The sequence below is a fragment of the Panthera pardus genome, unplaced genomic scaffold (assembly GCF_024362965.1).
Source record: "Panthera pardus isolate Hobbes unplaced genomic scaffold, ASM2436296v1 HiC_scaffold_22, whole genome shotgun sequence".
Lineage (NCBI taxonomy): Eukaryota > Metazoa > Chordata > Mammalia > Carnivora > Felidae > Panthera > Panthera pardus.
In genome coordinates this window covers 47,148,542-47,175,020 of record NW_026526788.1, presented here as the reverse complement: position 1 = coordinate 47,175,020, position 26,479 = coordinate 47,148,542, and the positions used below count along the sequence as shown (strand labels likewise).

General features: G+C 41.7%; 1 protein-coding gene across 4 annotated transcripts; it reads left to right on the top strand.

Moving 5' to 3' along the window:
- Window positions 1–1,503: 1,503 nt before the first annotated feature.
- On the top strand, window positions 1,504–26,101 carry NCOA4 (nuclear receptor coactivator 4). 4 transcript variants are annotated; one of them, XM_019444931.2, is made up of 10 exons: window positions 1,504–1,635; window positions 16,749–16,903; window positions 18,167–18,307; window positions 18,482–18,570; window positions 19,042–19,150; window positions 20,704–20,796; window positions 21,316–21,462; window positions 22,561–23,556; window positions 24,008–24,148; window positions 24,515–26,101. In XM_019444931.2, the coding sequence occupies exons 2-10, from the start codon at window positions 16,763–16,765 to the stop codon at window positions 24,518–24,520; spliced, it is 1,863 nt and encodes a 620-aa protein (XP_019300476.1). In that variant the 5' UTR covers window positions 1,504–1,635; window positions 16,749–16,762; the 3' UTR covers window positions 24,521–26,101. The 4 variants fall into 4 exon arrangements, with proteins under 4 accessions (XP_019300476.1, XP_019300472.1, XP_019300475.1 ...); XM_019444927.2 differs by lacking the exon at window positions 1,504–1,635 and adding an exon at window positions 10,031–10,614; XM_019444928.2 differs by lacking the exon at window positions 1,504–1,635 and adding an exon at window positions 10,033–10,614 and having other exon boundaries at window positions 21,319–21,462.
- Window positions 26,102–26,479: the final 378 nt, after the last annotated feature.

Genomic DNA, 26,479 nt, shown 5'->3' with positions numbered 1-26,479 from the left:
CGGCATACAGACCACCCCAAAATTTAGGAACTTAAAACAGTGATACTGTTGATCATCTCTTGCTGTTTCTGTGTTAGAGAACATTTGTTTACTCAATAGGTCTTTACTGAGTGCCTGGGCCAGGTAATGCTCTGGGCTTGGGGCTACAGCAATGAACAAGAGAGACAAGGTCCCCGCTGCCCTGGGGCTTAGAGTCCTGTGCCTGTGTGTACGTGACAGATCACAAACAAGCAAACAGTCCTCTGTTGAACAATTTGTGGGCAGTCGGTAAAGAGCTTTATTTTTCCTCTGCCCCTTAACCCTATCTGTTTAAATATGCTATGTGGACTAGTTGAGCAATCTAGGTAGGGCCCTGAAGAGAATTTTGGTCCTAAGGTAATCAAAAAGTGCTTTGGTCACTTGTAGTTACAAAAAAGTATAAATCCAGAGTCTGCATCTGAATTGAGGAAGGGGACAGGAGAGTTAAGGGTCAGGGACAGTCTTGGCTCCTTCTGCCTGTGGCAGTGTTTACGGTGATTTTCTTCCTCATTGGGGCTTTTGTGGGCTGCTCCAACATGCCTTACTCCTCCTTCTCCAAAGCTCCAATACAGGCTCTGACTGCCTTTTAGCTTCTGCATCTGAACCCACATTTCCCATTGCTTTCTGCTAAATTGCCTTGCCCCTTGTCACTTTTGGGTGGGACCTACTTTGATGGTCCTTCACCTTGCTCGCAAACATGGGGAGCAGAGAGCTAAGTATTGGGGGCCTCTGTCAAAACTGACCACAGAAAGATTCCTGTATTTATATCTGGTCACAAACTAACAAAAAAGCTCTAATGTGGGTAATGCCACACTGGGCAAATTTTGAGAAGCGGTACAGGGTCATGGGGTGTGCAGAGTGGTGTGATGTGGTGCAAAGAAACATACACTTTGGACTCAGATGATACGGTTTGAAATCTGACTCTGACATTTATTTATTTACTAAAATTTAAAAAATGAAGCAAAATATACAGAACATAGAAGTTACCATTTTAACCATTTTTAAGTTTACTGTCGAGTGGAATTACATACACATTGTTGTGCAGCCATCGCTAGCATTCATTCTCCAGAACTTTCCATCACCCCAAACTGAAAGTTTGCACTCATTAAACAATAAGTCCTCTCCCCCAGCCTGTGGCAACCACCATTTCGTTTTCTGTCTCTGTAAGTTGACTGTTCAACGTATCTTATGTTGGGTGGAATCATACAAGATTTGTCCTTTTGTGTTTTGATTTATTTTTGCATCTGTTTATTAAAACTAAAATCTATCTATGAGGACATTTGATACGAGACATTAACTTAGGATCATCCTTGGCACAGAGTTTGCCCTCAACACGTTTGCTTCACTTAACCTGATTTACTCAGGAACGGTGAAAGGACGCGGACCTCCAGCGCCGGGGGCGAGTGTGCGCCTGCGCTCTGTGCTCTCTAGAGGGCGGACAAGGGCTTTGGGCTGACCCGAGGAGAGATCTCGCGAGACTGTCAGACGTGTGGCGTGAGGCGTGGGAGGAAGGTTGTGCTCTCGCGAGAACTCTTCCTTTCGGCCCTTTACTTGTTCGGGCCGGTCTCTCTCCGAGGAAGCTTCCACTCCGGTCGCCGGGCGCTGCGCTTGGAGCTGGTAAGAACCACAGTGGCCCTTCGGGCCGGCGCGACTCCTCCAGCCCTCACACCGCGGGCTGTTCCAGGGCGCCATGACCGCTTGCCCACCGGGCCTGGGCCTGCCTTTCCCGGCCAGCGTTTCCCTCGACCCGTCCTGTCCGGGGGTCACCTTTTCTTGACTGCCGGCCGGCCGGAGGCTGCGCTCTCCCCGGGCCTCAACACTCTGCCCGGGGGCCACCACCTTCTTTATGCCCGCCTTCTCTTGGCCCCGGGAGTGACAGCTGCAAGGTTTTGCTTGCTCTCGCCAGGGTCTCATGGGGGCAGAGAGACTCCCGTTTCTCCAGAATGGGCCCGGAGGCATATCCATTCCTACACTGCTGGGTGGAAACGCGAGGAAGGTCATGTTTTTTTCAGCCCTTTGAGTGCCAGCACATCTCATGTAATACAGCCCGAGAGGCAGCTTGATCCTCTCCTTTTTACAGATGAGAAGAGCAAGTTTTGCTCATTCCTTGATTCATTCCACCAGCAATCATTTATTCATTGCCTAGGTGTTCAGGGGGTTAAGGCTATAGCAATGAAAACAAAGGGGCACGGCGCTTATTTTCGTGAAACTAAATTCCTGTGGCGGGGCAACAATGATATAAAACAGCGTTACGTGCCATGTGATACAACCAGGGATGATGCGATCAAGAATGACAGCAGTCAGAGCGCTAGAGCTGTCAGGTCACAAAAGCAGAGCTTTTTTCACAGTAGCATTTTCCGGTATTTTCTAATCAGGGTAAGGTTCACCGTAGCGTAACTGTCTTTGGACTGATTTAGCTTTCCACCACCTATCTGGTAATTTGGAAATGTGGTTGTAAGGTCTCTTGAATAACTTCCTGGGGTGAGGGTGAGACGGGTGATCATAGTTGGCTCATTTCTGCACTGGGGTCCTAGCATGCCATTTCTGAACTTTAAAGACTGTCAGACTCTTTGAGGAAGACTTACCAGATGATACAGTGGAAGTGGGAGGTGGTGCGTGTATCTTGTGGCTTAGGGAAGTTAACTTGGTTTGCTCTTTGGGATGTTTGCTAGCTTGTCCAGTTGTTAAGATAAATAAATGAGATAATATATGTAAGGTCTAGCCCCGTAATATCCCTCACATTTTATTTCTCCTTTCCCCCTTTTTATGAGACTTTTGTCTTTGAGTCCCTAGGGAAAATCATAGGGGTCTAAAATTTTACGGTATTTTGCGTTTTTAATGTTTGTTTACTTTTGAGAGACAGAGCGTGAGTGGGGGAGGGGCAGAGAGAGAGGGGGACACAGAATGCGAAGCAGGCTCCAGGCTCTGAGCTGTCAGCACAGAACCCCATGTGGGGCACCAACCCACAAACCATGAGATCATGACCTGAGCCCAAGTCGGAGGCTTAACCGCCTGAGCCATCGGAGCAGCCCTATGGTATTTTGTGTTTAAAAGATTTTTAATGTTTATTTTCGAGAGACAGAGACGTGGCACGAGTGGGAGAGGGGCAGAGAGAGAGAGGGAGACACAGAATCTGAAGAAGGTTCCAGACTCTGAGCTGTCAGCACAGAGCCCGACGCAGGGCCGGAACCCCTGAGCCATGAGATCATGACCTGAGCCTAAGTCCAACGCTCAGCCGACTGGGCCACCCAGGCGCTCCTGGTATCTTGTGTTTAAATAAACCTCTGTTATTACATTATCACGGTTGGTCAAACAGGTATTTCAAAAGTGGAAAAGCATGGTGAGCTATGTAAGGGAAGGAAAAGGTGATTCTCCGGGGGTGGGGGTGGGGGTGGGGGTGGGGGTGGGGGGTGGGGGGGCGGAGCGATCTTATTTTAGAATTAGGTAGGACTTCCCACTCCACCCCATTTTATTAAATGGCTTAGTTGTACCAGAATCTCAGGAACTTGTGTAGGGGCTTCAGAAAACCGTGCAGGATTATTCTGACACATCCCTACCCCCATTCAAAAGCCTCTTGGCTAATGTTTTATAATAATTCCCCTCCTAGAGTAAGGGAAGCGTTACCATACTGGAGAACATTCAGAACCAGTCATTGCCGCTGCTGATGGATTTTTAACTCTGTCTCTTATTTCAAATAATTAGTATTTTCTGCTGAGTTTTTGGTGACTCAGTGGCACAATTCTCCTCTAGATAGCAAGTTCACCGTTGTGGCTTCAGGGACTATCATAAGTATAGTCAGCTTAAGCACACAGTAAATATTTGTTGAATGAATACATAAAATCTCAATGCCTAAATGACCCCTTTAACATACATTGTGTGGCTAAGGAGTTATGACTCAGACCTGGGATTAAAGATTAAATCTTGGTTCCTCCACTTGGAAGCTTGTGATTGTAGGTAATATATTTAACCCCCTCAATCCTTACTTTCTTTTTTTTTGTTGTTTTTTAAGCCTTAGGTTCTTTATTTTTAAAATTGCAATAATATGTACCTTAAATATTTGTGAGGACTAAATGAGATAATGTGTAAAAGAAAGCCTTGGCACAAAGATATATTAAATGTTTACTGAATTTATTCAACGAATATTTATTGAACACCTACTGTATAATGGTGGACAAAAAGACAAAGTTTCTTCCTGTGTGGAACTTACCTTTCAGTGTGTTTTCTGAAGTGGGGTCAGAAAATAAATGGTTTCTTCATGTCAGATTGTGGTAAGTACTATGGAGAAAAAGAAAATATATTAAGTGTGACTGTGGAAGGAAGATTTAGTCTGTATAGGATAGTGAGCAATGGCCTCACTGGGAAGACAGCCTAAGGAAGTGATCAGATCCCCTAAGGAAGTGAAAGAGTGGACATGAGGCTCTCTGGAAGAAAGTGCAAGGGCCCGGAGGTGGAAGCATCCTTGGTATGCTGGGGGAGCAGCAAGGAAGCAATGGTGGCTGGACTGAGCCAGCAAAGAGAAGAGTAGGTGGGGGTGGGGGTGGGGTGGGCAGCAGTCATGAGGTTTCTGCAGGAATACTGGAGAGAGATGATGGTGACTTATTGAATATACGAGCTACATAATAAAATGTCTTCTTTATTATCATACCCCGTTCTCTGACCAAGAGTGATAAAAGTAGCTGCAGATATCCCTTGATTTTTTAAAGCATGTGTTATACCACTTTGCTTTTACAAAAGACCTGCACTCGTTATCTTTTTTTTGCTAACCAAAGAAATCCAAAGAGGAGTTTTGCTTTTACAAAAAACAGTGAAAAGGGAATATAGCGTTCAGCATTTATTTTGCAGTGAGCCGATGTAGAGGCGGCGTGCCTCCCCAGCAGCTAGAGTGGTGCCACCAAGCTCCTTCCCTGGGAACTACACTCAGCATCTCAGCAGCAAGCCACCACAGTTTTGAACTGTGTCTGTGAGCATTAGTGCTTTGTGTCAATTTATTTTGTGCATCCATTAGAAAGATATGTTGTAAGGCATCAGAAAATCCTCAGAGAGGTTATTTTTGGGGCCTGGAAATGCTCAAAAATTTTTCCATATTAATTAATGGTAATTGCTTCTTTATGCCATTTCAACTTACGAAAGGTTGCACAGAATGCCCTGCTTTTGGATAATGGGGGAAACTTTAATGCCTATATAGCTCTTACTATGTGTTAGGCATTATTCTAAGTGCTTTACATATATCAATCTTTGGGGGATTACGAGTACACTTATCTTGATGAGCACTGAGTTAATATATGAAATTGTTAAATCACTTTATTGTACACTGGGAACTAATACAACTATATGTTAACTACACTGGAATTTAAAAAATTAAAATATATTAATCTTTGAGTTATTTGAAAGAAATATACTGAGCCTCAGAGAATTAAGACTTGTCACTATGCATGATGAGCACAATAGAATGTGTTCCTGGTTCAGACTGTACTTTCTGAGGCATTGCTGAAATTAGTGGAATCATTGTCTCTGTTTATATACCAGTTAGGTTGCAAGTCTAAAATGACCATAAGGCACGAACCAGTGTGTATGTATTGGCTTAAGCACAGTTTTCAGGAAGGCATTATAGATGTCCATGACATTTTTGTTACTCTTCTTGCTACTTTTTAGTTTTCATAAAGCTTTTGTCCACATTTTCATTTAGGCTTTGTTTCAGTTATGAGTATGTCTGAATACTTTGTTTCAACATAGAGCACAGAAACAATGCCAGTGGCCTAGGCTGATCTGGGGGCCAAGTTGAGCACTTTTACTCTACTGAGTCCCTTTAAATAGTGTTTCTGTGCTTATCAGTTAAAGGCGCTGCCATATAGTCCTTCTCAGCTTGTCTTTGCTTGTTAAATTATAACATTCAGTCATAACATCCCGTCTAGCCTACAGTACCTCGGAGCCTGACATGGTATTTATTCTCTTTGAATTCAGTAGATTCACTGGCAAGTGAATAAAATTGTTATTTTGAGAGTACTCTTTTTTCTTCTGATATGAATGATTCATTCTAATTCTCTTAGCCATTCTTATCCCAAGCCATCATCCCTGATTTTGCCTGACTTGATTATTCAGTGGAATCAAGATATTCTTCTCTGGGGGTAGAAGTATGTTTGGGGGCACTTTTGAGGCTTCCAGTCCTCTTATCCAGCATTACTTAGAGTCCTCTACAAATGTGATAATTTGGTTCATTGAAGGAGTGAATAGCTGACAAAATAGGTTAAAAGGTTTTTGATTGTCAGTAAGGTCATAGAAAAGTTGTCTTTTTTTAAAAAAAAATTTAAATGTTTATTTTTGAGAGAGAGACACACACACACAGAGTGTGAGAGGGAGAGGGTCAGAGAGAGGGGGAGACACAGAATTGGAAGCAGGCTCCAGGCTCCGAGCTGTCAGCACAGAGCCTGATGCGGGGGCTCGAACTCACGAACGGCGAGATCAGATCTGAGCTGAAGTCGGACGCTTAACCAACTGAGCCACCCGGGCACCCCAGGAAGTTAAGTCTTTTAATACTTGGACAATTACTGATTTCATAAGAACATAACCTTAGGTATATTTTGAATTTGACTTTGGCATTATTGCTAGTCCCACAAGCTTTAGGGAAGGGAAAATATTATATCACATGTTCACTTCTGTGGGAAAAACCACAAGATACTTATCATAAAATCGGGGATAAAATGGTATTACTGCGATAGTGGATAAGTAACATGTTTTCCTATCCTTGACTGTATTATGGCCAGAAGGTTCAAGTTGAAAATAGGGCAGGGCCTCAGTTCTGAAAGCCTACCAAACTTCTGTGGTGTCAGCTAGAATTTCTGTGGTACTGCAAAATCTTGAGGGGAAAAAAAATATCCAGAGTTGGCTGTAAATATAGTTAATATTTCCCCTTTAACTTACAGATTTGCTGATGTTTGTGGATCTGTATAGCTGAGCTTTGATAGATCTGGTGTCAGGAAAGATACTTTTTCTCTGTGCATATCCTGGGATCATGGTTTCGGTAGCAATACCTTTGCCGGTTTTGTCTTGTTTGAAAGAAAACTAAAATTAAGCCTTCTGCTAGAAACATTTCCACCTCTGAAAAACCTTTCTGAATTAATGCAGGCCTTAGTGTCACATCAAGGTGATTATCTGTGTTTAAAGAAGAACTGTACTGTACTTATTATATAAGTCTGAACTTGAACATTTGTTTATCACTCATTCATCCATCCACTTATCAAACATATATTAAGCCTCTGTTGAGTTTAGGGTCACAGTACTGTGCAACTCCAGGAACACCATTCTCTTTAAGTCAATTCAGTAGAGCGTGTAGAGTGGAAGGGGGTTAATGCCAAGACACCCTTACCAGGCTTATCTGTTAAGCATTAGAGTGAACAAAGCCAAGTAAGATATGATACCTTCTCTTGGGAATCTTCAAGCTAAGGAGGCAGGCATGTAATGTGTAATAATGTGGCATGTTACAGGTGTCATACTGGAAACCTGTTCAGAATGTAGTGAATCCAGAGGAGGCAGCAGCTAACCCTGTTGGCTAAAACTATTGAGGACAGGGGTGCTTGGTCAGGAGAGGCTTCACAGTAGTGGCGACTTGGGCATGGTTAGAAAGTGGACAGGTGGGGAGAAGGGAACTGGTATTGCTGGCAGAGAGAGTTGGGAGAGCCAAGCTGGACAAGGTGAACCAGCCTGGACTTTTCATGGAACAGCTGTGTAGCAGATCACGGTGTGGGGGTTCCTTTGGGGAAACAGCAGGAGAGCCATGTTGGAACAAGAAAATAGAGAACTTTATTGCCTTTATACAAAATTTGGACTGTATCTTGTAGGTAAGTGGGGAGTCATTGGAAAGTTATAGTTTATGTTCTCTTTAGATGAGATGATCTACTGGGAGTGGATGGTTCACTTGTTCTGAGATAGCAAGCATAGAAATCTTGAAGCAGAAGAGAGTAAAATACCCTTTAGAATGTAAACATTGTATAAAGATGCAAGGGCAAATAATGAAGCTTAAGGGAGTAAAGAGGAGCCTGCAAAGTGGTTTAAATGCAGAATTCTTCTAGATTTTTATGATTTTTTTCCTCCCCAGTCTTCTTATGTTTATGTAATACTTAATAAATCACATCATTGTAGTAACAACTAAAGTTGGCATAAGCTGACAAAACACTGACTTTTAGTAACTGTAACTTGGGAATTCAAGTGAGGGAGAGCTAGAGCATTTAGGGTGTAGAGGCGTTGGTCAGGATCTTTTAGAGTGAGTGTAGGGCTTATCAGTTATGTAGGTGATGGTCAACATAGTTTCTATTGTATTTACATTGTGAGTATTTTATAGGGACACCTAAAAGATAAAAAGTTTTGACATCAGTTCTGTTTTGATAGACTGAGAATTCCTCCTTTCTAACCATTTGACTTAAAGTACAAAGGGTCATGGGGTGTCTGGGTAGCTCAGTCTGTTAATCATCTGACTCTTGATTTTGGCTCAGGTCATGGTGTCATGGTTCATGGCATTGAGGCCCCGTGTCAGGCTCTGCACTGACAGCGTGTGGGTCCTGCTTGGGATCCTCTCTTCCCCTCTCTCCCTCCCCACCCCTGCCCAAAATAAATAATAATGAATAAAAAAACTTTAAGAAATTGTTTTCTCATTATTTTTGGTAATGTCTGAAATTTGATCCCAGAAACTTTGTGCATGATAGATAAAACAGGCGCCTCCACAAACTCTGTTCATCTGAAATCTGAGGGATGCGTAATTGAAGGTGATGACCTTTTGTGTTTGCTTTTTGTCATGTGGTTTTTCTTTACTCTTATTATTTACAAAAATCATTTCATATACATAGACAAGAGCAAGTATTTTGCATTAATATAATTGATTGGAAGGGAATGACTGTGCTGTCTAGATTTTGTCTTCTGGCCTGATTGGATATGCAGACTGTAAGGATTGTTTTTGGAGAAAAAGGCACCAGACTAGAAGTACCATTAGCATGATAATCATACAGGAATACTGTGTCAGGTAGCGTCCTAAACATTTTCCATGTATCAATTCATGTAATTCTCATTGAGTTGGGTCCATTATTATGTCCCCATTTTACAGACCAGGAAACTGAGGCACAGATTGGTTAAGTGACTTGCCTGTAGTCACACAGCACCTAAGTGGGAAGCAAAGTTTTGTACTCAAACGGTCTAGCTCCAGAGTCCATTCTCTTTTGTATTACTGCCTCTCTAGGTAGGGCTCTCATTTTAACTTTCGTATTCTCAGCACCTAGAATAGTGCTTGGCATCTGGTAGGTGCTCTAAGCAAGCTTTTTTTGAATGAAGAGCATTCATGACTTTTAACAGCGGCACTGGACTGTGTGTGGCTTGTGTGCGAGCATGTGATTGTTGTGAGAGACAGACACTAGGGTACAGGTAGAGGTGTGTCACAGATATGAGGGGATGTCTGAGAGGGCCTGGAACAAAAGACGAGGGCCGAACCCCAGCTGGGCTGACAGGGGTGATCTCTGGAAGCGTAAGCTACTGGGAAGGGACATTCCAAGAATAACTCCGTAAGCCTTCTGACTGACCCACGTTTGTTATTTCTCTGTAACGATTAGCAGCAAAACCCTTAAGTCCTCAAAGTCTCGACGATTTGGGGCACAGAGCGAGGTGGACACAGGCTAAGAGTTGGAGCAGCAGGGCGGAGGGGACGCTGGAGAGGAGCCCCCTGGTGTCTGTGGGCCCCTGACTTCCGGAAGCGGCGGGGAGGGGGTGGAGCTTTGCGAGAGGCTGCGGGGGGCCTCCGGCTGGAGGGGCAGGATGGGGGCGTCCGAGCGGGCGGGTCCTCCAGGCCCGCCCCTGGCGCCGACGTGCGCGTTCCCGGCCGCCGTGGGCTGCTGCCACTAGCGGGCGGGGCGGGGCGGGGCGCGGCCCGTGGCCGCGGGGACCTTCGGCCCTTGAGTCCAGGATAAAGGGGCCTCCGGCTCGCCAGGCAGGTGGCGCGGCGGAGACTGGGCCTGCGGGGTACGTCGGGCAGCCCAGGGCCGCAGCGGGAGCGCTCTGAGTCGACTCGGCGCGCTGGGCAGAGGAAGGGGCTCTGTGGCCCTGGCTGCGCGCATGCGTGCTGAGAGGTGACCCTGCGGGCTGCGGCTCATACCGGCTACAGTGCTCTTAGAAAGTGTGGGGGAACCTGGAAAGTTGCATGAGTCATTGTTGCTTTTGAACTAGAAAAGTCTTGGCTTTAGGTGGGGAATTTTGTGGTCAGTTTTCAGTTACTGCTTCGGAAATTTGATGTGCTGGGGTTGACTGCTTGTAATTCCGTGTATGAAGGTAGACAGATCCTAGGGCAGTAAGCTCTGAAGTTGTAATCTTAAAATATGCTGTGGAGATTTCATTGTTACCTTATTTTGTGTAAGTCTCTTCAGGCATTAACCTTATTTTCCAGGTATAAAAAAATTACGGAGAATCAGATCCTGAATTTCAAAAATACTTTCTTGATAAAGAATTAAAAGTGGGCTGGGGCTAGGGTAAGATATATAGCCTTTGAGGTAATGAATTGTGAAGTAAAAAACCTTTAAAATTTTTTTTAACAAGAAGAAAGAACATGTGAAGAAATGTCTCAAGGTGAAATGGAATGTGGACTATTATTTCATAATTTTTTTTTCCTGAAAATTTGTACCAACGGTCTATTATATATTGTCTCATCAAAGATAACTAAATTGGCAGTATTTCAAATTTAGTAGTCAATAAAACATAGATGTATGCTATGGATTGGTTTTTAGTGTGTGGGTTTCTAGCAATGATTTGGATGCCAGGAAAATAACTAAAAAGTGGACCTCTTTTCTTGGAGAGGAGGTTAGGTGGGAAGGGTGACAAACACTGAGAACTGGAAGGTGCAGTTAGAGATGACCTGGTCTAAGCCTTTGTTCAGACAGACGGATGGAACTCTGAGTGATTGTGATACAGATGTGGGATCAGATCCAGGGCTGCTGCTCCTGTCCTCCTTGCTTGGGACTGGTACTTGGCAGTGTTTTGATTATTCTGAACCTGTCATGATGTGCACGAGCATTATTTATTTTGTTAGCATTATTTAAGGAAAAAAGTTCTGAAAAACTGTCTTAATTTATTGAGGACTATGAAAATGGACAGAATCTTAATGTAAGTTATTTCAGTAGTACAATAGTATTCTATTGGAATGTTAATTTCTTTTTGTTGTTTTTGGGATGTTAATTTCAGACTCTAGAATTGGTAAATAAAAATAATTTGTGAGTGATAATACACTAAAAGAAGAACAAGTTGGTCACAGAGCATCCCGGACTAGACCTTAGGAACCTCAGTTCTAAACCCAAACCTGTTATGGCTGTGGTCCTTTAGATGGATCATTTAAACTGTCTGGGCTTTTGTGGTTTCATCTGTACAATGAGAATAGTCTACTAAAGAGATGGCAAAGAGTTTTTCAACTTAAAAAAATTTTTTTAATGTTTGTTTATTTTTGAGACAGAGAGACAGAGCATGAATGGGGGAGGGTCAGAGAGAGAGGGAGACAGAATTCGAAGCAGGCTCCGGGCTCTGAGCTGTCAGCACAGAGCCCGACACGGGGCTCGAACCCATGGACCGCAAGATCATGACCTGAGCCGAAGTTGGACACCCAACCGACTGAGCCACCCAGGCGCCCCCGGGTTTTTCAACTTTAAATTGTGGTTTGTGTTGGTCACAAGAGGGCTATTGCTTTTTGGAAATTTTATGGTTAAATCATATGATAATGACTTAGTTTCATTTGTGGTTAGTTGCTCAATTCTGGTTTCAAGGTCTTTGGGTTTCATAATTAGATTTGTGCCAACCACTGTGCAAAGATGGCATATATAGTTTGTAGAATTCTTGTTTTGGGAGAGTTCTGGGTTCTCCGGGAGCTTTATTTTAGGGGTACGTGTGTCTCTCCCTCCTACTTCCCCCTACCCTCAAACCTAGGACAGGAATCCTAGAGGCGGGGAAGTTTTAGAAGCACTTAAATTTTAGATTTTGTCTCAAAAAATATACATTTAAGGCAGTCTTCTTTTGAAGGTGGTAGGGCAGTATTTTGGATTATAAAGATGAATAAAAAAAGATTTTTTTAAAAAAATACTTATTTATTTTTGAGAGAGAGAGAGAGAGAGAGAGACAGAGCACGAGCAGGGGAGGGGCAGAGGGAGAGGGAGACACAGAATCTGAAGTAGGTTCCAGGCTCTGAGCTGTCAGCACAGAGCCTGATGTGGGGCTTGAACTCACAAACTGTCAGATCATGACCTGAGCCGAAGTCAGACGCCTAACTGACTGAGCCACCCAGGTGCCCCAAAAAAGAACATTTTTAATAGTCTTTAATTGATTGGAATTTTAGATTGAGAGCTGATTTGGTCCAGTCTTTTTACAGGTAAGAAAATAGGCAAAATAGGCTCTCAAACCTGAAACAAATGGTGGATTGTTGAAAATGACCATATGCACTAGTTACTTCATACATGTCTCTTTGGATGTGACATTTCATAAAGCTTTCATTAAGCTAGGTCAGTCTTCCCCTCATTGTGATTTGAGTTCACCTGTGTAGTGGTGTTCTTGATTTCCATTCTGAGGGCTTCCTCCTCACTGCAGTACAAAAAGGGAAGCCTTTGCATAACTACTTTCTTGGGATCTAGGCTATAGAAGCTGACTGTCCCCTCCACTGCTGCACAGGGAGGTGGGGGAGACCGCCAAAGGCAGCAGAGAGACAAGCATCCTGGGACTGATCATAAGGAAATGAAACAGGTTTTCTTAGCGACTGACAAATGGGCTCTAAAGATCCTTATTCTTTTTTTTTTTAATGTTTATTTATTTTTGAGACAGAGAGAGACAGAGCATGAACGGGGGAGGGTCAGAGAGAGAGGGAGACACAGAATCTGAAACAGGCTCCAGGCTCTGAGCTGTCAGCACAGAGCCCGACGTGGGGCTCGAACTCACAGACCGTGAGATCATGACCTGAGCCGAAGTCGGACGCCCAACCGACCAAGCCACCCAGGCGCCCTAAAGATCCTTATTCTTAACAAGATGACTGTTTTGAAGGATAACACTCATTTTAATTTGAAAACATGTGATAAATATGTGGGAAAAATCAGTTTTGTAACTTAAAATCTCATCCTGCCTTCTGTCCATAGCTGATAAGGAGAAAAACCAATTTGCCATGTTTTGTTCTCATTAGACAGTTGTATGGTACTTGTGATTGAATTGAAAACATCTATAGGGATCTAGTAATAACAGTCAGCACTTAAATGCATTTGAATGTGCCACCCATATGATGTAGAGCTCGGGTTTTGACATTGTGAAGTGCATTCTAGTTTAATTTTATTGATTAAATTTTATACTGTGCCAGGCATTGTGGCATTCCACACAAATGGTGAGGACCTAAGAATGGGAAATTTGGCACAGGTGAAATTTGGTTAATAATTGGAAAGACAACTAAACGTGCCTTGCATAGAACTCTTAAGTGCAAAGTGTAGCAACTTGTGGTAATGAGGTGACTCCAGCTCTCCAAGTATGAGCCAGCGTTTCACTTGTGTTGCACTTGTGTTGTGTTCACTTGTATTTTTCAGAGTCCCTCCAGTGTGCACCAAGTGTACACTAATTCCTATGCGTAACACATGGCAGCTTCCAGTGTGAAAAAGAAGTTAGAGAAGTAGTGGGGCGCCTGGGTGGTCCAGTCGGTTAAGTGTCTGACTTTGGCTCAGGTTATGATCTCAGTGGTCTGAGTTCCAGCCCCGCATCAGGCTCTATGCTGAGAGCTCGGAGACTGGAGCCCGCTTTGGATTCTGTGTCTGTCTCTCCCCAGCTCACCTTCTGTCTCTCTCTCTCTCTCTCTCTCTCAAAAATAAGTAAACATTAAATTAAAAAAAAAGTTAGCAAAGTATTTACAGCTGGTGTTGGTGTTTTGAGGGTTGGAAAAATTTTCCACAGCGATTCCTCTCAAATTTAGTTAAGGAAGCCCTTGCTTTTTAGAAGTCATTATGGGGAGGGGTGCCTGGGTGGCTCAGTCAGTTGAGCATCTGATTCTTGATTTCTTCAGCTCAGGTCATGATCCCAGGGTCATGGGATTGAGCTCCGTGCTGAGTGTGGAGCCTGCTTAGATCTCTCTCTCTCTGTCTCTCTCTCTCTGTCTCTCTGTCTCTCTCTCTTTCTGTCTCTCTTTTTCTCTCTCTTTCTCTCTCTCTGTCTCTCTCTCTCTCTCTCACAAACCCCGTATCGGGTGAGCCCCACTTCTCTATCTCCCCCTCTCTCTGCCCCTCACTCACTTGCGCCCCCTCTCTCTCAAAATAAAAAAAGATTCTCTTCCTCTGCCCTTCTCTCCCTGCCCCCCACCCCCACGCACTCTCTCTCTCAAAAATTAAAAAAAAAAAAAAGTCATTATGGGGAAACAGACTAAGGTAACAAAACAATTGGAAATTTCCTGAATTGCCTTCAGTTTCTTATAGGATCTCTGGTTCCTCACTTGGATCTTTTCCTGAGATGGTAAAAAGAAAGCCTGTTAGGCTTCTTCCTCCCATCATTTTATTTTATTTATTATTATTATTTTTTTTAATGTTTATTTTATTTTTGAGACAGAGCATGAATGGGGGAGGAGCAGAGAGAGAGACACAGAATCCGAAGCAGGCTCCAGGCTGTGAGCTGTCAGCACACAGCCCAACGCAGGGCTCCCAACTTGTCAACCGTGAGATCATGACCTGAGTCAAAGTCAGACGCTCAACTGACTGAGCCATTCAGGTGCCCCCCACATCATTTTATTTCTGAGGGTGGGGATCACACTGCTTTTGTCCCTTTCTAGTTTCTAGCTAGCTATCTGGTCCTAAACCTAGGCATGGAGATGCAGTCTAGGCCAAAGTTCGCTTTGTCTCAGATGAGGTGTCAGTCATCTGGAGGACTCTGCACTGGGTAGACTGCTGTTGAGCCAAGAGCAGCCATCTCTCAGAAGGTCCTTGCCTTCAGAACCGATAGTTCTTTTATATATGGTCTCAGATGTCTCATGTTAATCCTCCTCTACTCCCTGTAGGTGATTCTGAACAAATCTAAGTCTGACAGGTTGCCAAGTATTTGAGTGTAGTAATCATGTCCTCCCAGAAACTTATCTAGGGTGAACAGCTTCCCTTCCTAGAGAAATTTTTCATATTTTTAGAGTCCCTTTCCCTTTTTTAAATGCGTTTTCTAAAGTGTGTTATTCAGAAAAAAATTTCAAATTTAATGTAATAAATATGGAACAGATTAGTCCTGTGACAAATGCTATATTGTTGGTAAATGCAAATAGTTCGTTATTTTTCTTAGACCCTGCACAGTGCTAACTCATGTAGAGCTATACTTTCAATTACAAATCTTCATCCTTTTAAAAACATTTTATTCTCTTTTACTTTATCTTCCCCCATTCAAGTTTTAAAAATTTACATTCTGTTTTATAAGATTTAACAGCTATGTCGAGATTGTTTTGGAATCTGTTTTTGTCAAAGTCCTGTGTTAACCCCAACTTTAATGTCTGTCTTCTGTTTTTATCCAGGTACTTAAGGAAAACAGTTGAGTAATAGGGGAAAACATACCTCTAAAAACTTCACACACTGGCTTCAGTCTGTTATCCTTTGAGTTGTTTGTAAAAAATAATCCATTTAGTTGTAGTTCTGTTTAGCTCATATTCACTTTGTCCTCGAAGACCGTATGTAACCTTGTCACAGGCCGCACTGTCGAGCATCCAGATAGATTGTGGCTGCAGGATTACGTTGAGTGGCCAGTTTAGTAAAACTATTCAAGAAGGAAGAAACTTTGGTATCACAGGGCTTAGTGACTTAGTGAACACATGCTGGGCTACACCGATTACTGCTTTTTTCTAAGTGTTTACAAATGATCTCTGATTCTAGATCTTTCCAGGATAGACACAAACTTCTTCCAGCGGTTTTTGTTAAGCTTTTGCTTCATTGTTTTCCAATGCTTCTGTCTCAGTCTCATATTATGTCATTGGTTATGTGCTGTTCTTTCCACTTCTGTTTCTTATCTCTTGTAAACCTAGGATTGTAGAAAATTCCTGTAGCAGCCCACACCAATGCCTGTAAGCATTTCCCTTATCAGAATCCTATGAAAGTATTTTGCTAGATTTACATTCTTGAAAACTTCTTAGCTATGAAACCATCCCTAAGTTAGTTCTTCCTAAATTAAAAAAAAAGTCCCATCTAAAAGAGAAAAGAGGAAATACATTAAAATTTCCTCTTTCTCAATAAATATAGGCAAATGCCAGATCTAAACTATGTTCTAAATTCTGTTTACCAATTACTGGTTTGTCGCTACTTTTCAAAATAATTATGGATCTTTCTAGACCTTTTAGTCTTCACCTCTAAATCTGTAAAATAAGAACACATGCCTCCTATGATTTTATATGTGTTATAAATAGAAATTTACATTCCAGTGTTCTTTTAACTTTTTGGAGGCTATATAATTGCCCTATCGGTTCAGGAAAATTGGTGTTTTTTCGGAACAGTTTGTTCACATGTAAAGTGTCACTAACCTAGATGCCTAGAATTATATGTCAGGAATGCAGTAGTGTTGAGCAGGAAGGAAGAAGCAGTATTTTTTGAGTATACTGTGTGCTGGGTCATGTGTTGGAAGTAATCTAATTATGCTAGTTATTGGGAACTGGTTGGAATGATCAGTTGGGGGATGACTGAAAGGTGGTTTTTGGTTGCAATTACAGTGCAATTTAGATTTTTTCTTTCTTTCTTTCAAAGGAACAGTGAGCAGAATGAGTACCTCACAGGACCAGAGTGGCTGCTCCAGTAATAGAGAACCCCTTTTGAGGTGTTGTGATGCACGGAGGGACTTGGAGCTTGCTATTGGTGGAGTTCTCCGGGCTGAACAGCAAATTAAAGATAACTTGCGAGAGGTGTGATGTGCGCTTTTTTCTTCCCTTGTCTGGGCTCTTAGCACAGGGCTGGTTAGAGCATGGCCAAGGGCTTGACTTCTCAGTGCCATCCAGAAAGTTTCACCCCATGCCTTGCACGGTATGCCTGAAATGTTAATGCTTTTGATCCCCAGGGGAAATTAAACATATGGTAGAAGAGTCTGGAAGACCTTGTACCACTGTAAAGAGTTCCGCATGCATTGTGTGTGGTCCCTGTGCCAAGCACTGCCATCAATAAAACATAACAAAATGAATGAGCACTACTGCTCAGCTGTGTCCTTGTTGCATAAAGGGTGGCACTTCATCATGTCCCCTACCATCCTTTAACTCGGTGGTGGCATGGTTTTGTTGGTGGCATGGTTCTGTAAATAACTTTATCTGTTAGAGCAAGCCAGAATGAAATCTTTTTGTTCCATTGGCCTACTAGTACCATGTTGGTGAAGACCAATACTTGGAATACTTCCAATACTTGGAAGACCAAGTATTACATGACTTTGAAATAAAACTTTATTATATAGAAAAACTTATTTAAAAATCGTTTCTTATGTGAATTCTCAGATTTTATGGCTGTTTTGGTTTCTTTCCTTAGGATTTTTACATTTGTCCTTTTCTGAATCGCCATTTATGCTTCCAGAAACATTTAGTTTATAGTTTTACTTAAACTGTCTGCCCTAATGGTCTTGTAGCTATTGACATGTAGTGGCACATCTCTTTACTGAATTGGCTTACTGTAAATGGATTGCTCATTTGTAGAGTGAGAAAACAGATAAGGGCTAGCTATTAAGTTAATACTCCTATCTTACTCCACTGATGAATTTGTCAGACTATAGGTTTTCAAATTATATGGAAAACTGAGGGGGATCAGTGTTACATGGCATATCATTTATTTTCTCTTGATTACTTTAGGCCACCCAAATAAGCCGGTTCCTCTTCAGAGGGAGGGTGTATTGAATGAGGATTTTTGAGCCTGTGAATGTCTTTATGTCTGGAATTCTTAAACTGGGTCCATGGGGCTTTGGTGGTTTCATGGGTGGGCTTCGGGACCCTAAACCCTGAAATTAGAGGCAAAATTTTGAGTATATAGTATGTGTTTTTCTGGGGAGATGCTCCATAGATGTCATTGGATAACCAAAAGGATGTGTGACCCCCCCCCCCCCCCAAAGTTTAAGTACCTCACCATTCTGTGGGTAACACCATTCTTCGGGCTTATAACAGGAGTGAAGCTAACAGGTATGCATTTCCTAGGTCAAAGCCCAGATTCACAGCTGCATAAGCCGTCACCTGGAATGCCTTCGAAGCCGTGAGGTGTGGCTGTATGAACAGGTGGATCTCATCTATCAGCTTAAAGAAGAGACACTTCAGCAGCAGGCCCAACAGCTCTACTGGGTAAGGTGGTTGGTTGCAAGGCTGTAATTGGTTTTGACTGTGGCTTTTGGTTTCCAGAGAATACCTTTCCTATAATGTAGCATTAATATAGATCAGGTAAAAGTTTAATCTCAAGTGCTGTTTGTTAACTTGGATATACTCAGTGTGGCTAGACGGTTTCAATTTTTCTTACAGTTACTGGGCCAGTTCAATTGTCTTATTCATCAACTGGAGTGCACCCAAAACAAAGATCTAGCCAATCAAGTCTCTGTGTGCCTAGAGAGGTAAAGATGTTTTTTGCTTGTTTTGACTTTTGGCTCTTTGACTTTGATACATTTTTTAAAAAGTCAAAATTGATTGAGAGCAGGGGAGGGGCAGAGAGAGAGAGAGGGATACAGAGCATCCTAAAGCAGGCTCTGCGCTGTCAGCGCAAAGCCCAATGTGGGACTAGAACCTGCGGACTGTGAGATCATGACCTGAGAGATGAAGTTGGACACTCAACTTACAGAGCCACCCAGGCCCGCTAAAAAAGTCAATTCTGTAACTCATTGTATGTCTTGGATTTAACTTCTTTTTTTCTGTGATAAGGTCATCCTGCTTTATATATTTAATGTTATACTGGGTGGTGCGTAGTTAAGTCATCTACCTGTGATGAGTTTCTTAGAAAAGTAGTCATTTCAGATTACTCACAGTTTGGCTTTGTTTTGGATTAAATAGTTACTCCTTAAAAAAGCCAGGTTTTATTTTTTCTCCAGACTGGGCAATCTGACCCTCAAACCCGAAGATTCGACTGTCCTACTTTTTGAAGCGGACACAACTGCTCTGCGCCAGGCCATCACCACATTTGGATCCCTCAAGACCATTGTGAGTGTTGTTGATCTCAGATAATTCATAGTGCACTTCTCAGATCTGTGGACTCACAGATGGTCTTAAAAACATCACATTTTTCCTATGAATAGTGGCTTTCTTGAGAATTTGATAAAACTTCAGAAGTTTCATGTTCTGAATAAGTTGATGTGAGCATTAGGCTGTGGTAGTTCTTGGAATGTGGTATTGATTCATGGATAATCGCCAGAATTCATCTTGTATTTCTTTATTTTTTTATTAAAATTTTAAAAAATATTTTAATGTTCACTTATTTTTGAGAGAGAGAGAGAGAGAGAGACAGTGCGAACAAGGAAGGGGAAGAGAGAGAGGGAGACACAGAATCCGAAGCAGGCTCCAGGCTCCGAGCTGTCAGCATAGAGCCTGAACTCACTGACCGTGAGATCATGACCTGAGCTGAGGTCGGACGCTTAACTAACTGAGCTACCCAGGTGCCCCCCTTTTTATTTATTTTTTAAGTTTATTTATCTTAGAGAGTTGAGTGAGCGGGGAAGGGGCAGAGACAGAGGGAGAGAAAGAATCCCAAGCAGGTTCTGTACTGTCAACGCAGAGCCTGACATGGGGATTGATGTCCTGAACCAAGAGATCATGACCTGAGCCGAAACCAAGAGTTGGATGCTTAACTGACTGAGCCACCCAGGTGCCCCAGTCTTGTATGTCCTTAAGTAACTTGGACATATAAATATATATATATTTTTTTTAAGTTTTTTTTTTAAGTAATCTACACCCAGCGTGGGGCTTGAACTCACAACTCTGAGATCAGGAGTTGCATGCTTTACCAACTGAGCCAGCCAGCCACCCCTTTTTTAAATACTTTGACATATTTCTTACAGAATATTTCTTGGTCTTTTTTAAGTTTAGTTGTTTTTATTTATTTATTTATTTTTAATGTTTATTCATTTTTGAGAGACAGAGACAGAGTATGAGCGGGAAGGGGCAGAGAGAGAGGGAGAGACAGAATCTGAAGCAGGCTCCAGGCTCTGAGCTGTCAGCACAGTGCCCGATGTGGAGCTCGAACTCGCGAACTGTGAGATCACGACCTGAGCTGAAGTCGGACGCTCAACCAACTGAGCCACCCAGGTGCCCCAGTTAAGTTTAGTTTTTTACTTTGAGAGAGCAGGTGAGGGGCAGAGAGAGGGAGAAACAGAATCCCAAGCTGTCTCTGTGCTGTCAGTGAGGAGCCCTACGCCGGACTTGAACTCACAAGTCGGATACTTAACCGACTGAGCCACCCAGGTGCACCTTGAATGGTCTTTAGTCTGAGGAACCAAACATGTTCTCACTTGGGTTTTATTAAAAGCAGTAATACTACCAATTCTGGTGAATTCTCTTGTATGATGATAGTTATGTGATAGAGAATTCTCAGATTTCATAACTATTTGTAGGTCATCGAGTTTAGTATAAAGAATATTTATTTTAGTGAAATGGTAATGCTTGGCTTCCTGTGTTTGACATTTAGGAATTACAGTTTCACTTTTTTGGGATGAAAGCATAATTTGCATTTCAAAGATTGATTTGCTTTTATTTTATAGCAAATTCCTGAGCACCTGATGGCTCATGCTAGTTCATCATCAAATATTGGGTCCTTCCTGGAGAAAAGAGGCTATATCCCATTGCCAGAACAGGTAAAATGTCATTTTTTTTTTCTGGTAACGAAGTTATTACTTGGCTTATATTTCTTTTGGGTTTTGACTAAATCACTTTCTTTTTTTTGCTACCATTTATTTGTAAAAAGGCATAAGTGGTATTGAGTTAGTTTATGCAATTAAATGCTCCTTTTGAGACTGAATGAGAGATAGAAATTTAGAGGTTTTATAGATGTGAAGAGAGAAAGTCATTGTTAGCAACCCATAAGAAATTATCATTAGCTGTCTGGGGTGGTTCTCTCTTGGGAAACCTTCTCTTCATAATTCATAGAGATGATTTACTTCTTAAGGCGGTGTGAATATAGACTGCTAGATGTTTTGAGTGGAGAAGAACCCTGGAGATGAGATATACTTCTTGTAAGATGGAGCCTTAGGGAAGTTGTGTCACTTGTGCCGTCAGTTGGAAGCCAAAATTAGAAAGCTTGGGTCTCCTTTCCTGGTGAACTTTTGACGGCATTTGGCATGGCCTTGTTAAGCAGTGAAGTATCATGTGATTAGCAGAAGTCAGCATCCAGCACCATGGCTGTCCCTCTCAGCGAATGGCTCCTTGGAAACAAACCCACCACTGGTCGGCAGGCTCCTTATATACCCAGCACCAACCTCCAGGAGTGGCTTACCCAGAAGCAGACCTTGGAGAATAGTCAGGTGTGTTGCTGCTTTTATTGTTTCTGAGTAGATGCAGTAGTAGATGGGTTTAGTTTTTAACTCTTAGTGTACGTCTTTTAGTTTTTAGTCTTGAAATACTTTTATGACTTTATAGTACAACAGTGATACCTCTTCACTATGGATAGAAAGGTTAGAAAACAGAACTGTAAAGAAATACAAACCCATAACCCCAACATGCAGAGATAACTTTTAACATTTTTATTTGTATACTTCCATTTTTTTTTTTTTTTTTTTTTTTTTTATGCGTACATATACTTAAATCTGTAAATCCTGTTTTGGCTAGCAGATTTTTTTTTTCACTAGTAGAGCATGAATATATTTCTCTTTCATTTAATTTCTTCCATAAAATCCTTAATAGTATATCTTATTGATTGGCTGTAACTTAAACTCCCAATTTTTCTGGGTATCAAGTTCCTCTGAACAGCCAGGAGTTAATTTATGCTCATTCTTGATTAATTCCTTACGAGTAAAATCCTAGAAATTTAGAAATTGCATTTCTAGATTATAATTCTGCATACCCTTCAAGACTTTTGATAAGTATTGCCAGTTTGGCTTTCCAGGAAGTTGATAAGCAATTTATATTCAGAAGAATATTTGGAATATATTGAGGGTGCTCCCTTCCCTAAAACTTCTCTAATAGCGGTAATCATTTATAAGCTTCTTTGTTTTCTTTGAATTTGATACAAAGTAACATTTTACTTTTGTTTTGAAGTTTCTTTGATTATGGAGGTTATTATTCACGTTTCTCGGCCTTTGATGACCTGCCTAATCATCGTTTGTTCATTTTTGTCTTCTTTATTCATAAAAGCATATTATGTAGAACTGCTAGCCTCTCTTCTATCAAATATGCTGTAGATGCTTTCTCATAGTTGGTATTTAGTATTTTTCAGTTTTTTAAAAGCTATAGAAAATAAATTTATGTTCTTCAATATTTCAATATCCCAACAGAGAAATCCTTTGTCTTGACCTTACATACTTAAATTTGGAAACACTGGGCAGTGCAATAAATTTGCGTATAGAACTCTTATATGCAGTCATAATGTACTGGTGAACTAATACTGTGTACTTTCTATGTAGACTTCTGCCAGAGCCTGCAATTTCTTCAGTAATGTCTGGGGCAACCTGAAGGGCTTAGAAAACTGGCTCCACAAGAGTCAGCAACAAGAGGTCCCTGAAAAACCAACTTACCAAAAGTGTAATAGCCGTTCTACTACCAGTTCTTACTCCACTGAAATTGAAAAGGTTGGAGATCTGGAGCTTCTTGATCAAGATGAGATGGATCTTTCTGACTGGCTGGTGACTCCTCAGGAATCCCAGAAGCTGGAGAAGCCTGGCAAAGGCAGCTGTGAAGCCAGTGAGAAGTTTAAGCTCCTGTTTCAGGTGTTCCAGGAGCCCTATAGTGTGAGTGATTGGCTTCTCAAACCCGATTCCTGCACCAATTGTCGGGGCAACCAGCCCAAAGGTGTGGAGATTGAAAACCTGGGCAATCTGAAGTGCCTGAATGACCACTTAGAGGCTAAGAAACCCTTGTTCACTCCCAGTGTGATTACTGAGGATTGGCTTGTCCAGAACCATCAGGAGCCATATAAAGTAGAGGAGGTGTGCAGAGCCAATGAGCCCTGTACGAGCTTTGCGGAGTGTGTGTGTGATGAAAACTGTGAGAAGGAAGCTCTGTGTAAGTGGCTTCTGAAGAAAGAAGGGAAAGATAAAAATGGTGTGCCTGTGGAACCAAATCCTGAGCCTGACAAGTGTATAGATACCCTGAGTGTGTGGCTCTGTCCTTCCAGAAAAGAGGCAACAGAACAAGCTAAGACATCAAAGGCAGTGGCTCCTTCTAGTATTGCTAATTCCTTCCAAGTCATAAGGAGCAGTCCCCTGTCAGAGTGGCTCATCACACCCTCCTGCAAAGAAGGATGTCCCAAGGAAGTGCCTATTACTGAGGACAGAGCTGGCAAACAAAAGCTTGTGAACCCCGTGGCCACAGCTGACTGGGTTTTGCCAGGAAACAAGATGGGAAACCTCAGCCAGTTATCCTCAGGGGAAGACAAGTGGCTACTTCGAAAGAAGGCCAAGGTGAGCACAGGCATCAGAATAACACCATTTTAAATGTATTTAATAGATTTATACTTTCTTAATTAATCCCAAACCTTGCAAACGGGCCAGATCCTTAAATATGGTAGTATTATTTGGCCTCAGTATTAACTTTGATGCCATGTTAGAACAGAATGGAAGATTTGTGATAATTATTCAGACAGATTTTTACATATTTTCCAGGCCCCCAGTCCCCATCCTGCAGGAAAGAAAAAAAAAACAACCCACCAGCCTTTTTATTGGCTGTCTATGGAAAAAAATTAAACATTTGTACCTTTGCTTTTGCTTATTAGAGAGAATGGCCAACATTTATGTTATTACAAAATGGCCAACATTATTCCTTATAGATGCTACAGTCTTTGGAAAATGAGTTAAGTTGGTCTCTTGCCTCCCAATTGTCATGTAACAACCTGCCCTTTTTGTCTTCTTGCAGGAAGTATTACTTAATTCACCCCTGCAGGAGGAACATAACTTTCCCCAAGACCGTTATGGCCTCCCAGCAGTTTGTGATCTCTTTGCCTGTATGCAGCTTAAAGTTGACAAAGAAAAGTGGTTGTATCGAACTCCTCTACAGGTGGGTGTACATGTCCCTGGTGTAAAAAAAAAAAAAAATTACAGATTTTAGCTGCTTGTAAATGTTTTGTCTTCTGTATGAATTCATACTTTGCCCACGGAACCCCTTTCCTATGAATGGTATGTGTATTAGGCAGATGAGGGTCAGGGGGTGGATCATAGCGGTTTCATGTATTTCACTTGAACTTGCTTTACGAAGTAACTAGGACACACTTGAAAGTGACCTTTCAGGAGGATACAGCTGTCAGGGGAATTTTCAGAGCCTGTGTGGATTCTAATAGCTTATTGAGAAATTAGCGCTTTAAGGTGGGAAGAGATTTGCTTTTATCCTATAGTTGATTTTTTAATCTGTGGGCCTTCTTTACAGATGTGAAAGGATGGAACACTGGAGTCAAACAACTTTTCTGCAGATTATCACACCTCCATGAGCCGAGTGACTGTGCGGCTTGCCAAATCCTTGTGTTTCTGGGTCTGTCCAGTCAGCTTCATTCCTTTCCTGCCTAACTTTGAACTAGTGAAGAGAAATAAGTCATCAAATTATGAGTTACTGTGTAAAAGAAAAAGGCTGTTTGTTGATGCTGAGGTGATTCAGTTCCTTCTTACAGAAGTATTAACTTAAATTCACCCCTCCACTAGAAACACAGCATCTTGGTGGATAGGTCTTTTTCATAAGCCTCTACAGCTCCTTAGATTGGGTTGTTACTAGAAGTACATTAAAACACTGTAGTTTTAAAAATGAAATAGTTCTATAATCAAGGTGTGTCGATGTATTCAAAAGCTACTAGTAAACTTCCCTAACCTTTTAACTGCCCTCCTTTAGATGCTTCCCTTGCTGTGGGTTTTCTTCCGTTGGTGGTGGAAGTAATGATTTTTCTGTTTAATTAATATAGTATATTTCACACAAATAGTTAACTTTGCCAATATAATGATTGTTTTCTTACCAAAATGTGTATTAACAATCTGGGCGTTTTTTGACATTATAAAACTAGCCTACATGTCAGATTCTACATTATTTTTCTCCTTTTGAGAGACTCAGCTACTGCAAATTTTCTTTTTCCCTTTTCTAAGTTACTGACTTATCTCCCGAGCTTTTAGAAGAGCTCCACGTTGCTTCAAGACTGTATTCAGGGTAGTCCTAGCCACTTTCAAAATACTCTCAACTCCAGGCAAAAGAACCCTAGTGTTGACTAGTCAAAAGAGCAAAAGGCAAGACCTGTTAGAAATGCAGTATTTGAGCTATTTGCTATCCTAAGGGTTATTGGTGCGTCCTGTGTAAATGGAAGCTGAGCTTGACACCTGGTGCTTTTAACTAGGGATAGATTAAGTGTCCTCTCACTGCAAGCATAGCATCTCTATACCTCCAAGAGTAGAATGCAGTGCCCTTTTAGTGAACAGGCTGTTTTGAACACTTGTGCCTTGGGGTGTTTATGAAGCTTTATGAAAACTTAATGTTTTCTCGGTATCCTTAAAAGTCACATATATGCTTTATGAAGTTTCTCTGTAGGAAGTGGGATTTATAATGTTTTTAAATTCTTTAAAGTGAGTTAACTTAGCTGCTTTCCAGGCTTTTAAACTGTTAGGCCACTCAGCTTGCCTGTGTTATCGTTAACTTTTAAAGTTTGTGATGTGGTCATCTAGAAAGTCCTTTTAGGGAAACTTCACAGTCCCATAGTCCTTGCCATACAGCTTTGTTAGGCTTGAACCACAGCCGAAAAGAAACTATTTTTTGGTCCCCCACCCCCACCCCCCCACTACCACTTAGAACTTTAATAAAAGTGGCAGGTAAAAACTTAAGGAGCCTTTTCCATTATCTTAGGTTGCAGGAAACTTTGTAGTTTTTGAGGTTTAACAATGTATTCCTGATTTTACATTCATCACTATGTTAATGAGTATGTAAAACATTCTTTTGCATTGATGCATTTTGTACCTCCCTCCATTAAAAGCATAACAGCCAGAGGTGTTGTGTGTATTTGTAAAAACTACCGTGTCACAAAATATTCTACCACATTAAGCTTTGGTTAGGAGTATAGCTAAAATATTTGAACATAAATTGGTTTTTGTATTCACTTAAATATTAGTGTATTTTTATGAAACTTAAAATTAGCAAAAGATAGGTATATTTACTAACTTCATTTTTAGGCTTTTCCTGAAGACTTCAGATCTACTCTTTTTAATTTTTAATCTGTTCTGTATGAAATATATTAAACTCACTTTTCTTAAAAACCAGAGGCCTTCAGCCAAGGTTCAGTGCTTTCCTGTCAAATTCCTTACTAGGTGCATGCCAAAGGCCCCACCTTTACTCTTTTCTTTCCCATCATAATAACCACTAGTT